This window comes from Quercus lobata, chromosome 2 (genome assembly GCF_001633185.2).
Source record: "Quercus lobata isolate SW786 chromosome 2, ValleyOak3.0 Primary Assembly, whole genome shotgun sequence".
In the NCBI taxonomy this organism is placed as follows: Eukaryota; Viridiplantae; Streptophyta; class Magnoliopsida; order Fagales; family Fagaceae; genus Quercus; species Quercus lobata.
The window spans coordinates 58,141,514-58,160,671 of NC_044905.1; the positions used below are offsets into that span (position 1 = coordinate 58,141,514).

A 19,158-nucleotide genomic window follows, 5' to 3' on the forward strand; every position below is an offset into this window, starting at 1 on the left:
ATGTTATTTCGTTCTCTTCCAATAGAATGTCCTATCAACTGTCTTAAAAGTGATATCATTAGTTTTCATATTTTAAATATTAAAAGAAAACTATAATAATTTTTCTTTTTTTTAGATACTTGTGATTACAAATAATTTTTTTTTAAAATGATAAACTCTAGATTGTCTATACAATTCCCTTTCTCCCTTCAACGTGCTTCCCCAATCTACGATGTGTGACATCAAAGTTCCTCACTAATTACGGGTGTGTAAAATATCTACTTGACCTGCTAACCCACCCGACCCGTCCACCCCATGTGGGTTATTAATTTAAGTGGTTTGGGTTGGACGGGTTAGACCCCCAAATAGCAAATTGAGTTGAGTAACAGATTGAAATATTGCCTATCTGATATAACCCAACCTGCCTACTTAATTATAAATAAATAGAAATATATACTAGTTCAAAAATTTTAACCGTATAATTTGTATTTAAAGTTAATTAATTCACCTAATCAATTTTTACATCTAATCAGTAACAATTCCTTAAACAAAATATAAAAAAGGTCAACATTGAAACCCTAAACTCACTTTAGTTGTAAACTACATACACTCTGTATTTAGCCTTCACCTTCAACCAACATTAAAAGCCTCTCTTTTTTTATTCCTTCAATTCTTCACCTTCCTTCAGCTGTGTACTCTCCTAGACAACCACAAAGGTAATTGTTCTTTTGTCTTATATTGTTAAATGTTTGTATCTATATTTTTATTGAGTATGTTGTTTGTCTTTTTGATTTGGGCTCCACATATTCTTATAAATCTACAAAATGTTTTGTTTTTGGATCTATTTTATATATTATAAAAATGTTATGGTATTACATGTAAAGCCAGCTATACTTACAAACTCAAATCAATCCACTGAAGATGCAAACAAATACAAAATGACATGTAACATTAGATTGAAAAACTAAAGGTCATTTAGTTTCTAATAATAGAGTTAGATTTAATTTTGTGCAAGTAGTTCTTAACTTCTTGTAGTTTGTAATATGGTTAGTTTAGGCACCAATGTTGGTTATCCTTTTAAGTATATATACTTTGTAGTTTATCAAAAGAATAATGTCAACCCGCCTAACCCTTCGAGTTCAAACTGCCAAAATTTGTTACCAATCTACCGAATTTAGACTTCGGTGGGTCAGTAGCGGATTGGAATTTTCCCAACCGGCTAGTGGCAGATTGGATAGAAATATTGGCCTTTACCCGCCCAATCCGACTCACGCACACCCCTATCACTAACCCTGATCTCCATGACATGACACCCTTGTTAAAGGTTTTGACCCTACTGCCTAAGGTTGGAGACTTCAACAACCTCCTCGACCTTGTCATCCACCGATGCGTCCACCACCCCTTCGTCCTTGTGAATGAAAAGCAAAATTTGTGTAGCTTAATTTCTAATTGTTTTGTTTGGATTGAGGGAGAGGGAGGGAGAGTATAGTAGAGTAGCGTAGCGTATCGTAGATTTAGCCCAAAATTAGCCTATTTTCAGTCAACTCTACTCTTATCCATTCCCCCTCCATCTAAATATGGTTATGAATGGGTGTAACTAGGGATGACAATTTTACCCTACCCTGCTTAACCCACCTCTTCCCGCTCTACCCTACACGGGTTTTCGCTGCCCCGCAAAAGGTGGTGGGGCGAGGGAAGATGGGGCAAGATTTTAGCCCCGCACCACGGGGCGGGGCAAGGATGGGTTTAGACATTTTAGACTCATCCCGCCCCGCCCCGCATTGCTAGGGTTATATTTATAAATTTTTGATACCTTAAAACCCTACTATTTAAACAAACATATTAATATTAGCTTATTTTATTTTACTTAATGTGATTCTCTGGCTTTATTTTTTTTATGTTTTATACTATGAGTTTTTTTGTTTTTTTTTGTTTTGTGATTGTCTTGTTAAACACTTGGATATATAATTCAATTTTTTCTAAAAAGTTATTTGATTTGATGGGATAAATTTAGTTGTAATTTCAAGTATATTTTTATTAATAAAATAGTTTTTATTAAAAAAATTGTACTAGTTATAGGGCAAATTAACAAAAAGTAGAATTTTACGGGGTGGGGTGGGGCTTCGTGGGGCCTCAAAGGGCGGGAATGGGGTGAGAAAGTTTTCCCCGTCATGCAGGGCAGGGCGGGGATGAGGCAAGACAAAATCATGCGAGGCGGGGATAAAGACCCTATATTTCGACCCGCCCCGCCCCATTGCCATCCCTAGGTGTAACGGTGTAAAATATGAGTATTTGGTTTAATTTATAAATAGAAATATGTGTTATGATATAACTAAAATTATTTCCCAATTTTTAATTTTTAAATTTAACAAATTCAAAAATAATGAAATGACATTGTTTTTAGGGGACTTAAAGGCAACGCCCATTTTCCATAATGGATAGGATAAGTAATAAATAAAATTTAAATGACTGAAATGAAAGAAAAAAAAAAGTTTCAACCGTGAGTTGAATTTTTGACAAAATTAATTTGATATACACTGTGATTTTCCCAAAAATAATACAATATTTGTACATTTAGGGTATGTTTGGTAGACTATAACGGTAATTACATAGGAATAGGAATAAAAATTACAAGGAACACAGAATATTGTAATGTAATACTTATTATTATTTATTTGTTTGGTGACAATACAATAATAGAACCCTGAAGACAATGTAATGAAAGTATTTCAAATCAAACTTAAGATATATTTTATGAAATATTTTACTCATATAATTATATTTCCTAAAAAGTAATATATATTTTTTTAAATTTAAAAGAGAGATTAGTTATTTTTTTATGAATTTTATTTTCATAATTATTATATGCATATGAAATTTTTTTGAGAGAGAGTTTCAACATATGGAGTCCGCTCCTGATGATAGCTCTTTATCATCAGACCAAAACACTAATCAGTTTTTGGTGTAGGCGGGGATTGAATCCTAGATCTTTTATACAATTATCAGAAATTTTATCAGTTGAGCTAACTGGAACCCACATATGCATATGGAATTTTTGTTTATGTAGAAATAAATACACTTGCTAAGAATTGTCTCAAAAAAAAAAAAAAATACACCTGCTAAGAAATAGTTATTACATCAATTTTAGAAAATAAATAGTTATTCCTCATTTTAAAGAATAGTTATTCATAAGGAATGACTATTCACTATAAGAAAAATATAACCAAACTATCAAATAGCTAAACCATAAGGATAATTATTACATTACAGTGCTTATTATAGTCTACCAAACATACCTTTATAATATGGCTTAAGTAGAGGTTAAAGAGACTAGGGTGTGTTTGGATAGAACTTATTTTGCTGAAACTGAAAATTGAAAACTGAAAATACTGTAGCAAAATAATTTTTAAATGTGTGAATAGTGCTGTGGGACCCATTTTTAATGAAAAAATTGATAAAAAATGAAATTTGTGGGTCCGTGAACAGTGCATATATGCACTGTTCACTGCAGAAAGTAACCGCAAAGTCAACATTTGCGGTTACTGTTCATTGAACAGTAACCGCAAACTCCAACACGCGTGAAAACCAAAAAAAAAAAAAAAAAAAAGGACAAAAACGCAAAACAGAAAACGCAAAGCAGAAAAAGCTGAATACAAACATACACTACATCTCCGTGGATTGAACCCATGCTTTCTTTGTTGAGCCATGGACATAGCATCTAGACTTCAAGTTCACGTGGGCTTTCTTTTTAATCTTCCTTTTATGAACTTTATCATGTGGTCTACATGCGTATTGTGTAAGCTGTGTTATAAATTTTAAGTTAAAATTATTAGTATTATGCCTGTATGATACATAATTTAATCATGAAACACTATAAACTAAATTTTGTCTAAAACTTTCTCATGTTAACACAAAAATATTTTGCACAAAGAGGCTTTCTTACATTCATCATAGGTAAAGAGTAATCGTTTACTTACACTATATATATATATATTTTTTTTAATGCTAATGCATAACAAATACTTTCGGTAATGCTTTCCTTATTTTTTATCTTCTTTTTCTTTACATATTGTTAGGTTTTATCGATTAAAAAAAAATACATTGTTAATACAAAGGAGGCATAAATTAGCATTACATTATTCACATAAAGTGATTATGGGTCGAACTCACTTAACAATAATTTAAATATGGATACTAGTTGTCGATATAGTATTTTATCTGTCTCATTTTACGTGCCAAAATCTCAAATTTTACACAAAAATCGCAAAATTACCATTTTGACTTTGGAAATCAAGGAATGTTAAGAATGTTAGAATTTATGATATTTATCTGGATTGGATGTCAGATTACCCCATATTCATGTTTGAGGTCAAAATAACTAGGATTCCCCTATTGATCAATCTTTGATTGAGTTGACCGGCTATCAAACTAAGTAAAAAATTCACTCAATTGTTAAATTTCAAACTTTTATATCAAAATTAACCATTCCAAACATTTTTCAAATGTTTGATTGTAATTAATCCATATCTAACCTTAGTTTGACCAAAATATCTGACCATCTAATTGAGATAATTTTGAGCCCATGGTAGATAATGAAATTCTCTTAAATTTGACAGTTCATGAGCCCAAATCAGATTTAAATTAAGTAAGATGTCGTAAAAAAATGCTTAAATGTTAACTTTTATGACATGTTATTAAAGTTTTATTATATTTTAATGTTATTAAATTATAAGCAAATGATCACGGATTAACCTAAATGAGGAATTGTTGAAAAGGTGTTGTGACGAATTTCAACTTGGTGAGCTTAATTTGCTAAACTTCAAGATAAGTAATTGATGTGAAAGGAGTTTTGAAAGTATTTAAAAAAAAATATATATTTACGAGAGGAGTTTTGAAAGTTTAATTAGTTAATTAATGTATGGAGTGAGATATATTTAATACATAGGGTCTGTTGGGATTCGCTAATTTTGTTGAAATTAAAAATTTTTTGTTAAAAGTACTGTAGATAAAGGTAAAAGTTAGCTGAAATAGTATAGTCAGACTCATGAATAGTACCAAAAAGTGCAGTGAGCTTATAAATAATAGCAAAAATAAGCTAAATAATATAATAAGCTGGCAAATTTCATCCATGCCAAACATACACGTAGTGTCTTTTTGGCTAGCTTATTTTTTGCCAACTTATTTTACTATTCAGTTTATTTTTAGTATTATTCATGGTCTCACTGCACTATTTTAACTAACATTTATCTTTATTTATAATACTTTTAACAAATTTTTTTTAATTTTAACAAAATAAGTGGACTCGTAATATATAGTATTTTTTTTTTTATAAACAAACGTACAGACACAAACAAAAAGAGGGAATAGGGTTATAAATATGTATTTTAAGAAAAATATTAATTTAGCCAAAATAAAAAGGGATAGTCATGGAATGGAAGTGATAAAAAAGTGAATATTATTGTGAGAGGGAGAGAGAGGAGATTATTATAAATTTATAATTATATATAGGAAGTGAAAATAGAAAACCCCGTGTGGGAAGTAAGCGCGTCTCATAGCAAAAAGTTTAATACTACTCATAATTCATCCTATAAAAAAAAGTTCTCTCTTTTGCTTTTGCTTTTCCTGTGTCCTTCTGCGAAAGTAAAGAAACCCTAAAAAAAACCCCACACAACACAAATATAAATCATCTTCGTCTTCTTCTTCATCTTCATCTTCATCTTCATGGATCTCTCATCTCCGCCCCCATCATAACCCTAAAAAAAAAAAAAAAATCCCCCTTTTCCAAATCTCACTCGCTTTGGCCTCTCTCTCTCTAAAACCCTAACAATTCCTTGACTTTTTCTTCGTCTTCGTCCACGTTTTCTACCTGATAATCTTCAGGTACTTTCCACTCTCTCTGTCTCTGTCTCTGTGTGTGTTTATTTGTTAGTGCGAGCTTTCTGATCTGTTAGATAGAGAGGTTTTTGTGTGTTTTTGTTGTTGGAGTTCTGGATTTCAAGTTTCAGTCTTGGAATTCAAATCTCAAAGTTAGCAAAAATAGAAAATACATGTTTGATCTGATTCTCTCTCTTATATACCTACACCTGCTTTTGTTGTCTCTTTGGGTTTTAGTTATAATATACATACGCATAAGTTTAGATCTTTCAATTGCTTTTTTGTCCGTTACATGGATCTTAATATGCTTTTTTTATTTTTTTTATTTTTTTAATGTTGTTTTGATTTTCAAAATTTGTAAAATTGGACTCAACTGAGGAAAAATTGTATTGGGTTTTTGTTTTTAAATGGTTTATTACGCTCTGTTTGCAACTAAACTGTGTATTGTGCGTTTATGGGACCAGTTTGGACTATGGTAATGTTTTGGTTTTAGAATTTGATATATTCATTAGGTTTTGTTGAGATAGTTGACCTGGAATGAGGGGTGGACTCACTAAGAAGCTGGAATAACCTACCCTAGATGGGTGGGATTTCATCCATAGAGTTATAGTTTTGGATGTATGATCTACTGTGGTTAATATTGAACATGGGATAGATCCCAATGGATACACTTGTTCTTTCGCCAATTGTTTCACTCTGTTCTTGGTTCAGATGTCATATTTACACATGCATACCCAAGTGGGTGGGTCATAAATAGTCTTTAACAGGCATGTGAATCAGTGACAATATTGGTCTGCCCAGTTCACGCTGATCTGTTACTGTGATGATTTCATTGAAACTTCAATATTCGTGGTGTGCAAATAATTAATGTTGGATTTATGTAATGAAATAGTGAAGTGATTCATGTTGTTGCCTTCATTTTCCGTGTCTTGGCAGTATACACACATATTAAACTTCAACCCTCACATGCCTAATTTTTTATAGTAACATTATTTATAATATTCTTCATTTCTTTCCTTTTACAGGTTCACATTTCTCTCTTGAAGACTAATACTTTGGCTACTGATTTAATGGCTACTGCATTGGATATGTCACTTGATGATCTTATTAAAAATAGAGGTTCCCGTGAGAGAGTTAGAGGGCGAGGTAGAGTTCGCCGTGGCCGTGGACCAGGCAGGGCCCCTGGTGGTGGAAGAATGCCTGGGGCATTTCGTAGAGGTCCTCTTGCAGTGAATCCTCGGCCATCACCATACAACATTGCTAAGGCAAGCTCAAAACTGTGGATGTCTATACATATGCTTGAGAATCTGACATGCTTAAACAATCCAAATACAAGAGGTCATCTAATTCAGAATTAGACTCAAAAACAATTATTCACGGAGAAGCTCATTATGACTCAGCCACTAAAGTGCTTGCGCTGCGGTTGCGTTTGTACCATTATCTCTTCAATTTATATGTACTTGTGGGGTTTTTGGGGTTATGCTTTGGGGGCTTTGCAACAGATCACGTTCATTATATTCGGAAGCTTTTTGGTGGTGTCAATAAGCTATAAAGCTACTTCCTAGAAATGTAAGCAAAGGAGCTTGCTTTAGGTGAAATTTTGACATGGAGCTCTCACCAGTAGCATAAAACTACTAAACAATTAGTGGGGTTGATTCTAGAAACATCTATAACTCATACTATATAGTTCCAATCACTTTAGTGTTTGATGACTGGTTCTTTTGACCGGGAGTCTGTGATGGATCCTCTTGCAATGTGGGGAATTCTTTGGTGCAAGATTTCAGTTCGTATCCAGTTCATGGTGTTTTTGCAAAGGAACTTCCTTCGCTCAACTTGAGAACTGGAGCTCTCAGTCTTATCTCTGCACCGGTTTACATGCAGTGGGTCAAATCCTTACTCCTATCTACCACTCATTAGCTTAATTTACAGATTTCTGATTAATGGATTGTTTGAGCATGTTTCTAAGACTCGATGCTACTCTCTTAGCAGTTTCTTTTATGTTTTATGGGAATTTTGCTCATTTCCTATGATCTTGAAGAATGGTGAAATTATGCATTATCTGGTCATAAGCTGATGTGTCCTTTTCATTATCTGGATCTTTTTGTGTGCTTTCATCAGTCTGTCCGCAGAACCAGGAATTTCCCATGGCAGCATGATTTATTTGAAGAGAGCCTTAGAGCTGCAGGGATACCAGGGATAGAAATTGGCACAAAGTTATATGTTTCCAACTTGGATTCTGGAGTGACTAATGAAGATATAAGGGTATGATTCAAGCCATATGCTTTCATCTTAAGTGCTTTCTTTAGAGGATTTTTCTTGAAGTTCACTTGAAGCTTAATGTGCAACTCAGGAACTCTTTGCTGAGATTGGGGACCTGAAAAGATATGCAGTTCATTATGACAAAAATGGTCGCCAAAGTGTAAGTATTTATGTTTAGTACTTGTAACTTCTACTATTTTTTTAATGCCAATTTTATTTTCAAGTTAGGTTTGATGTCTTCCTAGATCATCTGACTCCGTTGTAGTGGCTATATTTAATGCCTATAGTGTATTAATTTATATATTATATAATATTTTAAGCAGAATTACTCTTTACTCTCTAGCAAATAGATATTCTCTTTGCATTCATTTTTTTTGGCTATTTTGCGGATTGCATGATCCATCAATTTATAATTTTGACACATGTTACCTAATATTGGAAAGTCATTTGGAATCAATTTTTTGTGTGGTTAGAATATTCGTGTGACCTTAAAAAAATGATAAGAAGTGATTAATGTTGCTAATGTCTCTATGAGAAACTTATTGTCATAAACTGGAAGCTCCTCCCCTTATAAGTGCTAGGTGGAGGTTGAGGCTGTGGGTTCAAGTCCCATTGCGTGTGTGTAACTTTCCAATAAAAAATAATTAGCTTATTGTCATCAATTACTTCTATATTACATTGTTACTCTCTCACGAGAACCTCTTTTTAGAAGCTTATTGTCATCAACTAGTTCTAAAAAAGAAGCATGCGTAAAATATTATTTTCATTCTACATTGTCATCAGCTAGTTCAAAGGAAGTTGTGACTGGATAAAATATTATCTAAAAGATTTGGCTCTCGTGCCTATTTTGATGGAAGTAGTATTGATGCCCCCTTCTGTATAAGCTTTTTTTTTTTTTTTCCCCTTGCTCATCTTATTTGATCGTCTTAATCTATAACGTTGTTAGAAAATATATGAATAACTTGGTTCCTTAGTGAATCTTGTAGGGAAGGGAAGAATTGGAGAAGAATATGAAATAATTTGGGCATTGTATTGATATTCTAACTTAATTAGAGAAGTTTTTTCAATGGCTCTGAATTTAGTTGTCTTAGACCCTCTTATGTGTGGGCTTCATCTTTCTCTCCTAGTCAAAGTTTCTAAAATCTGTGTCTCCAAATTAGGAGAAATTATAAGGTTCACATGGTGGACAAGTGACGTGGTTCACCATGCTATTAAAAGTCCACACCTGTTTAAAATTGCTGAGTTAGAAAATTTTTTTTAAACAGAAACTGATTACTTAGCAATTTTAAACAAGTGGGAGTCTTTTAGTGGAATGGTGGACAAGTGACATGGTCCACCAAAGGATTGTATAATTTCTCCCAAATTAGGGCCTCTAATCCAATTAGACCACAGAAGACTCCAAAAGCCTACAAAAGCATACTCTTTATAAAGGTTATTTGAGTTGAATTAGCGAAAGCGTGAGTCTTCGGGTTCGTTATGCACATGGTTGCCAAAAAAAATAAAATAAAATCGATACAATGCCCAACGGCTCATTTCACACATATTTGCGTTTTAGGCATTATTATCTCTTGGTCTGATTTGAGTATTTGGAATGATTGATGCTCCCTCTTTGATGCCTTCAATTTTTATATGATTCTATTACACAAGTTTCATGAGGTTATGCCTTACTGTAAAAGTCATCAGCATGAACCATGATACATTCTGAGGTACTTAGCTAATAGTTGGTATGCTATCATACTATAATGGTCCTTCAAGTACATGCATAATGTGTCCTCAGTATCATAGATGTATAGTTCTTTTTAATTTCTATAGTATATGGCCTGTTGGATTAGCTTTACTATGGCATTTTTGATATGTTTACTGCCATTTGTCATTGTTGTTGGTATACAAATGCTTTCTTGTGCTTATGTGTTTTGCAATGCCATTCATAGTTACATGCTATATATTTATCAGCTGTGATGAACTGGCATAAAGTTTGATTGTTGTTTATGGAATGAAGCTTTGGTGTTTTTATTTTGTTGATTTGTCATATATTATTATTATTATTTTCTTCTGTTCTGTGGTTGATTAATGTAGAATTTGTTAGCTTGATATCATACTTTGGTGGTTATACTCCAGTGAGTAAAGTGTAATCTGTGGTACTTGGTTACAGGGTTCAGCTGAAGTTGTGTATACCAGAAGAAGTGATGCCTTTGCGGCTCTTAAGCGGTATAATAATGTTCTCTTGGATGGAAGGCCCATGAGGATTGAAATTGTTGGTGCCAATTCAGATGTGCCTGTTTCAGCTCGAGTGAATGTTACTGGAGTAAATGGAAGGAGGAAGAGGACAGTTGTTATGACGTATGTGATCATATCCCTCTCTATGCTTGAATACAAATGAGGAGAGTTATTTATTTATTTTTTGGTTGGAGTTAAAAATGACAAAATGACAGAAGAGTTAAATGATTGAAATTGTATGATCACCAGTGTGCTAAATACATTTCCATCTGTTTGTTAAAGGTTTTAGGGTCTGCTTGAATTTTTGGCTTGGTGCAACCTGCAGCGATGTAATTTTTCCTAAGTTTGATGAGTTCATATTGTGGTTGAATCTATTAAATGATTCGAATTATACATGATGTCAATAAGTTTTATGTCTATTTGCATTTTCTTGTTGGACGGTTTCTTAGAATTATCTGTGGATAATTTGTTTCAATAATGTTTCTTTAATGCTTGGATTTACATTTTATAGCCATGAATCTCCCATTTAGACATTTTTCTTAAAATATCTTTTTTTATCCTTTTTCCACCCCAAGTAGTTTTAAGTTTTAACTGTGTAGGGTTATCAAATATTCAATGATTTGCTATGTGTGTGCTTATCAAAAAAAAATGATTTGCTATGTGTGTGCGATTGGTGAGTTACACCTACCTGGTGGGTTTTGAACTCTTGACCTCACCTTCCACGCATTCCTGTGGTAGGAGTGCCATTTGGAGCTAGAGCTCATTGGCTATTGAAAATATTTTCATTTTAGATATAAATAGTGCTTGCAGTCTCGTGATCATTTTGGTATAAAACTGAGGCAATTTTTTGAAAGAATTCTGAATTAGTTTAAACAGATCTACTTTGGTTCATACCCCCACCCCCATATTAATACACAAAAAGGTTGTGTTCATGTTGTATTGTTTGCACATGGGTGATTTGCACTTGATGTGCTATTCTTGTCAAGTCAGCCATGATGGATAAATATTTGCAAAGCTATAAAACTAGAGTCTACAGTTATTTTTTCATATTTATTTTATTTACTAAGACTGTTGCAAGTTGTTTACTGAAGCTTCAATTTATGCAGGCCTAGGTTGGGTCCAATTGAAGGCTCTGCTGCAGTTAAGCGTGGCTCTGGGTAAATCTCTGACTTAATTGACCATTCTGTACCTAATTATTATTTATTTAATTAAAGTCCGTCTAGTGTACCTTATGTTTTGTTTACATTGTGCAAATTGGAATAAGTGTCATAAGCCACGTTTTACCTATGTTTGGCTGATCTCAAAGTTCAAACTGGCTCTCAAGCCTGGTTTAAGCTTTTTTAATTTTTGAAACAGTTTCATTACATTACATTTAGGATATGGGACCTTGTTGAGCAGTTAAATGGGTCCACTGGTATATTCCTCATCAGCATCCTGGTGGATGCTTGCTTGAACAGTTTCTACCAGATACTTTTGTGGTAATTTATTTTTAGTCATATCTGAAAAAGAGATTGTGAAAGCTGTTCTACAGTGTGGAATTTTGGATGTCATTTTCTAGTTGGACTTTGTCTTCTTGTTGGTATGAAGATTAGAACTTAAGTAAACTTAGATCCTATTTGTGTGCGCAAGGTGGAAGTTCTGTTATGCCAAACTGCCTAAAAGAAAATATTCACCATTGAGATTCCTGTCATGGAATAACATTTGAATTTGGTTTCATTTTCCATGTCTTTGCATTTCTTGGCATTACAGTTATTGGCCACCATTTTTCAGCATTTGGTTTAGTCACTTGCAACTGACTTTTACATATTTCTGGAACTTCTTGTAGTCAAAGCCGACGTGGGGGTGCAAGGGGTGGCCGTGCACGGGGTCGGGGTCGGGGCCGAGGTCAAGGTCAAGGTCAAGGACGAGGTAGGGGCCAGGTCCAGGGCCAGGGCCAGGGTCGGGGTCGTGAAAAGAATCAAGCAGTTGAGATGTCTGTGGATGAACTTAATGATGACCTGGATAACTATCATGCTGGAGCTAAGCACATTTGAGAGTTTTCAAGCCGAAGAACTGTTCTGTGGAATTAAATATATTAATAGTAGTCAATTTTAGCTGTCAGTTGTACAAATTTGGTTATTTTGTTGGTGACTTGTGTCTATTTTCGGCTTAATGCTTAGATGGAGCATGCGGTGAATTTTCATCACAGGATATGTGTAGCGTAAATGAAGCTGCTGGATGATTCTTCATTCTCTAGTCTTGGTTTTCTTCACAAATTTATATATAACTCGTTTGCCATTTATCTGTCTGCATGTGTTATTAATTACTTGTATATTATTTATTTGCTGCAAATGGTGGAATTTTAGGATGTTATTTGCTAATGGTACTTGAGCCAGCTTTACTTTTCTGATAATGGATGCAGGGTGAAGTCAGAAACCATTGTCATGTCATGTCATGTCTGAATTGAATATTTAGTATTTAGGATCTTCATTTGTTGGATCTAACGTATGTTTATAGTCATGATACTATGAGGTTGGTCGATTGAATTGATACATAATGAGTTGAAAGAATGTCTTTCAGAGGCTATGCTTTCCCTAAGGTTGTTCTTGTTGGGTGGGCCACGTTATGTCTCTTATTATTGTTATAGTATCGCTACTCTCGATGGGTTCTGGGCATTTTGGATGCTTTGCCCTCTGGTGATGTTTGGCAAACGTCCATATATAGAGCCATGCTCATACTGATACAACCATTCTCACATGAAAATACCACGTCCCCAAACCCCCATTGAGCCATAATCTCAATGGGTCTTAGTGCTAATCTCAATTCTACCCTTTGATTGCCAATGTAAATGTTTGGGGTCGACCACCTAGGGCTAGCAGTAGCAGCAAGGATCTGAACTGCTAAAATGCCTTCGGAGCCACTTAACCTAAGTCAAAGAGCAAATTGGTTTAATTCCTCAAGGCTGAGAGAGTTTTAAATGCTTGGAAAATATGTCGTGTCAATCCAATATTTATAAAACATCAAAGAGAGTTTCAAATGCCTGGAAAAAATGTGGTGTCAATCCAATATTTATAAAACATCAAAACAGTACAAAAAATCTAGGCAACAAGCCCACTAAAATATTTCTTAGGGTATCTCTTTTCCTTTCTTTCCTAAAATGGTATTTCCCTTTGTGGCTGGTGAAAATGGGGCATGTAATCATGATAATTCTTTCTACAAGATGTACAAATGTGTAAGAGAAGAATCAAAAAACAAATACCAACACTCCTAACCTCAAACTTACAACAATGAGGAAACGAAAATGGTGAAAAGAATAATTGCTGTTATTTTAGAGCTTTTGCTTCGCTCTTTAGATGTAGTTCTCCTGACTCATCCTTGTTGAAAAGCTTTTCAACCACTTCATCCCAGTTACTTGTTCCACTGATGGGCACTGACTTTGTTTCCAAGGCATCCTCACTATGACTCTCTGAAGGCTCTGGTCCGTTCTCATGAGAGGGTACCTCCTCAGGGTTGATCACAGCATGGGGTATATTCAAACTGACAGCTCTTTCCAGTGCATTTTTGTGTTCTATTTCAATAGTCTGCAGCCTCTCGAGTTTCTGTACCTTCGGAGGAGTTGTTAGGGTCTCAGAACTGCTTTCCCTCATTCTCTGAAGGAAGAGAGTGAAGTAAGAATAGGAATTTATCCAACAGACAACTGAAACACTAAAAGTCCAATGGCAAGCGAGACTGTCAAATAAAAGGCAACAGAAGCTACAGTATATCATCTGGGAGATCTATAACATGTCCAGCAGAAGTTGATAGAATACAGTTTGACATGCATATATCTGGTGGAATGCAGGAAACATCTATCACGGAATATATAACACTAAACTGATACAGCGTCACTACAAAATCAATTGGGAAGTTATTTCACATTCTTCTGGTATATCTTAAATTTGCTGAATATCTCTATTGGATGGACAAGAAACCCATTGATTAGCAGTCTTATGAATTGGTGATATTTGCCACAATTCCTTGGTTACTTCCATGGCCAAAATTAATACAGAACATAGGAAGAAAATCTCATCAGCCCCAAGGCACCCAATCATACACACTGCTGATCAAGTTTCTTAATTTTTCATTTGTTCAAATTTATTAATTGACTTAAATGAGAGTTCAAGATATATTTGTGTTAACCCAAGAAATATTAGAAGGATATTTTGGTGTCAAACATGGAACATACAAAAAGAATGAGAAATGCCTTTTTTTTTTTTTTTTTTTTCCACAAGTAAAATATGTTTAGTAAAAATGATATATTAAATTAGCATTCACAAATTCTATTTATTCTTTTTTTATTGGTAAGTTACACATGCATCCAGCAGGTCTTGAACCCACTAAATATGAGAAATATCTAAAAACATGCTAACTACTGATGATGCCCTACTCACATGTAGCTGAAGTTCACTTCATGCTAACTTACTAGCATCTAATTGTTAACTAGGAAAAATAAACATCTAATCATTAACTTGGAAATAGAATCTATTGAAAACACAACAAAATAATTATTTTGGATTGGGAAGATAACACATGCACCCAGTATTAAACACAAGACTTTATCATCCACCCAATTAATTTTCTTTTTGTTTGGGGGGGAAGAGGAGGAAGCCCACCTGGGGGAGGAAGAAGGTTGGGGAAGAGAGAAAAGGGGGGGGGGGGGGGGGTGGTTGACCCGCAAAACACATCAAACCCAAAGATGTAAAGGCACAAAAAGTTGGACTCCAAAAATTGAACCATATACCCGGCCATCAGATATTGACACTACATCTGCATCCATCTCATGGATTATATCCATAAATCTCTACATTACATCCCTTGTTGATATGAACCTCTGAACGGATTTATTCCTTATTTTATGCATCACCAGTTAGTCCATGGATCATGTTGATGTAAACAGTAAGTAAAAGAGATTATTTTATATCCTTCCATAGAGAATGTCAACATCAGTCATTGACCTAGATAAATGCAGAGAAGATGTTTTGAATGAATTATTTTACTATATTTTTTCACCCTGACTCTGATAGAAATTTCAAGATCACGGAAAGATTTGATACATGCATTCAATCATTTTTTAGTTTTGATGGTAAATAATATCAGAGAAAAACTTCATTTAGAATAAATGATGAAGAAAAAGATAAACAAAGAGTTGTAGAAGGTTGATGGCTACTTCCTACTTACTTGTAGCGCCTTTTCTGCTTCCCTTTCTATCCAAACAATTCCATGATCTGATGTTGCATTACATGACAAGACAATATGTTCAAATCTCCCATCAACAGGAATTGCCGTTCTGACCTCTGGAGGAAACCTCCCACATCTGCAATGTACCAAGAAATCAGGAACTCAGTCTAGGATCAGCAACGGTGTTGCCAGCAACCTACCACTATAGTCCTCTAAGAAAAGATAACCTTACAGTAGTTTAATATGCATTTTTGCAAAATATAAAATTGTGCTCATCAGCTAAAATCTATAAAATATAATAGGAAGGTTTTCCTTGACACACAAACAAAAGGATAAAAAAGAAAGCAATTTAAAAAAAAAAATAAAACTTTGTTTCATCTGTGAATAGTCATAACCGTTATATGTAAGAGCAAACAATTTTGTTTTGATAAGATGTAAGAGACAACAATTTGTGCAAGACTTGACTCAACAAACCATTGAACATTACTTATTTATTGATTACTTTATAAAGGATAAAAAAAACACCCTGAATATGGCACTAAGCCTTCCATAGAAATCATGAATATGGGAGGTTGAGTGCAATTCTCAGGAATATCTTTCAATCATAACTCTCATGACAGTCATTACTTAGTCTATGGCATGCAAATAACTATTCCTTCACATCACAAAGAATAAATTGAAAATTATACAATATCCCTAAAATAACGCATAGTTTGAATTTGTCGGTACCTGCAAAATTTTCTCTCTACAATATGATACATTCTTCCAGGTGCGTAAAGTCTTCTTGGATCCCCAAGCTTTTTATTTTCTGGTATGAAGGTATCCCTCAAGCAAACCAGAAATAACAAACACGGCAAGCTGTCCAAAGCATTAATGCTTGGTTTAAGAGATGAGTACTCCACTAAAAGTACACAGGTGGTGAATTGCATGGTAAAATTTTTAAGGCAGGATTTTAACCATTAATTTGAAATATTGAGAGAAGAATACTAACCAAAAGACTGACTTGAATATATCTTCCAAGGGGGTGGGTGTTCTCGGTAAGAAATCATCCTGGACAAGAATAAATTCTTAACAAGACGCTTTCAGTCCAATTCAAGAGTCTGATTCTACTAAATCAAATTACTTATGAGGAACATGCAGCTTCATGCAAAATAATCAAAATGAACACCACACACTTTCAAACCAAATAACAACCAACCGTAATTATAAAATTTGAAGCCAAAATTAGTAGGAAATGCAAGGTTTTTATTTATTTATTGATAATTTGATAGTACAATGGGGGGAGGGGGTTCTACTAATTAAGGAGAACAAACTGTGCAATTAAGTTACAAAACTCTGAGTAATAGGAAATGGAAGTCATTTACCCAAATGTTTGCATATGGAAGACTCATTTTCTAGAAATGATGAGAGCTTCATATAGAAAATAAATAAAGAAGAAGCTTAAAACTGCAATATCAAAATGATAGCTTAGATTTAAACGAATAAATTGCAATTTACACTACTAAAGTTTTGGGCAATTTGATCTCATATATAAAATTACGTCATTTTGAGTTAAATTTAAGGTAACGCTTAACGAACTCCTTGCCACAGTGCATAGACAAAGGAAATGATATAGTAAGTTAGGGGTACACATCCAAATTTTGAAATTTTAATGGATAAAATTACAATTACCCCAAATTTTAAGGGCATAGATTGCAATTTAATTGATTTGAAAATAGTAACTAAAAAAACCAACATTTCCAGTATAGTTGTAATTTTTCGAGAAATACTATGTTCACAATATTTTCATAACACTTTTTCAACAAATTTTAAGTGGCAAGTTGTTACAAATTGTTATTGATAGGGCAAAAAAGTAATTTCAGCGGTAGGTTTAAATTAGAACCGATAATAATTAACCATTTATAATTTGTTATAAAATTTTTGTGGACATTACACTTTTCTAGTTTTTCACACAACCTCCAGAAAAATAGCAACTTCAATCAACCATATAAATAAAGAGATGTGCTACGTACATAACATTTTCGTAACAAATCATAGATGAATAATTGTTATTAGTTCAAATTTGAACCTAACACTAAGTTACTTTTTTTGCCACAACAATAACAACCAATAATAATTTACCATTTAAAATTTGTCATAAAAATATTGTGAAAATATTATCGACGTACCATTTCTAACAGATGAAACAAACAATACCCTGTAAACAAATTTTCAAAGCCACAAAAAAATCCCATCCTAATTCCCATCCCATCAACAACATGACTATTATTTACTATTCATAAGCCAAAACAAACACAAGGTAGGCAAAAAACAGTTACCAAAAGTTCACCTGCAAGACAACAGAGTAAATGACATCAGCGTACTTGACGGCCAAATTGAGAGACATACACCTCGCCGGCGCCACCGAATAGCACCGTATCATCTCCCTCGGAACCCCACCCAACCTGTCCCGGTGGTTGACGACGATCACCGTCAACAGCGCCGCCACACCTGACCCGAGCGAGTGGCCCGCAAAAACCATCTCATACTCCGACCCATTCTCCACCCAAAGCCGCTTCAAAGTCTCCGACTCCTCATTCAACAGCCACACCGCCGACTTCAAAAGGCCGTGGTGTACGTAGCCGCCGTCAAACATTTGCTTCCCCAGCCGATTATCCAAGAGGGTCTTGTAATCGCTCTCCTTCACCAAGTTGAGGCCGCGAATCGCCAGCACGATTTGGCGGTGCTCTTGATCGCAGTAGATCAGGTACGGCGGCGCCTGGCCCTGGGTTTGCTCGTAGGTGACCCGCTTGATGACCCAGTCCGGGTTGAGCCTGTAGCCGCCCGAGGGCGCCCACTGCGGGTTTCGGAGGTCCGATTCGTAGACGGCGAGGATTATGCGACAGATACGTGGGATGGGGTCGAACTCGTCGGGCGTTGCTGTCGGCCACGTGGCGCTGTCGTCCGAGCCTATGTATGTGCACCGCTTCCACGCCCACCGCGAACAACCAATTAACACCACGCACTCTAGCCCACACGAGAACGACATGTCGTTTTTGGTTTCGGAGTGTCTGAAACTGAATCAATCTGAAATGATTGAATTTTTGGTTAATTACTTTAACACTCTATAATAATAATAGTGGTAGTAGGTGCTTGTCTTGGTGGTTAGAACTTATTAGATTATATGTTTGGTTTCTCGGCTTTGCTGGCTTTTGCTTTTCTGGTTTGTGTCTACGTGAAAAGAGGCATATGCGTTGTTGTTTTGTTTCTTGTTTCTACCACCTTTGACACCTGTATATCTCTGCATTGCGTGGAATATGTTAACATATTTATTTTATTAAGTAAGGTTATAGTTTTAAATTATATCCATACAAATGATCAAAAGTGTTAGTTAATTATTTTAATAAAAAATTAAAAAAGATAATTTTTAAATCAATGTACGTTAAGTAGTAATTGATTTTTTTTTTTTTTAAATAATGTTTTCAAAACACGTATATAATTAAGTATGTACAATAATAATTAACAATAATTAATTATAAATAAATGTGTGGGTTGATTAGTCTTTATTGAGTCACTGATACAGAAATTTAATATATAAAAAAAAAAAAAAAAAAAAAAAAGACAAAAGGAAGAATCCATCACGTGAAATTGCTA

At 34.4% G+C, this 19,158-nt stretch overlaps 2 protein-coding genes across 2 annotated transcripts; one reads left to right on the plus strand and one right to left on the minus strand.

Moving 5' to 3' along the window:
- The first annotated feature begins 5,719 nt into the window (after positions 1-5,719).
- Positions 5,720-12,612, plus strand: LOC115975963 (THO complex subunit 4D-like). The gene is made up of 7 exons (XM_031097018.1): positions 5,720-5,859; positions 6,879-7,118; positions 7,972-8,115; positions 8,204-8,272; positions 10,265-10,452; positions 11,436-11,486; positions 12,155-12,612. The coding sequence occupies exons 2-7, from the start codon at positions 6,924-6,926 to the stop codon at positions 12,360-12,362; spliced, it is 855 nt and encodes a 284-aa protein (XP_030952878.1). The 5' UTR covers positions 5,720-5,859; positions 6,879-6,923; the 3' UTR covers positions 12,363-12,612.
- Positions 12,613-13,335: 723 nt separating this feature from the next.
- On the minus strand, positions 13,336-18,799 carry LOC115975964. The gene is made up of 5 exons (XM_031097019.1): positions 17,855-18,799; positions 16,517-16,575; positions 16,255-16,383; positions 15,526-15,661; positions 13,336-13,958 (listed from the first exon to the last, which is right to left on the minus strand). The coding sequence occupies exons 1-5, from the start codon at positions 18,551-18,553 to the stop codon at positions 13,632-13,634; spliced, it is 1,350 nt and encodes a 449-aa protein (XP_030952879.1). The 5' UTR covers positions 18,554-18,799; the 3' UTR covers positions 13,336-13,631.
- Between the last annotated feature and the right edge of the window lie 359 nt (positions 18,800-19,158).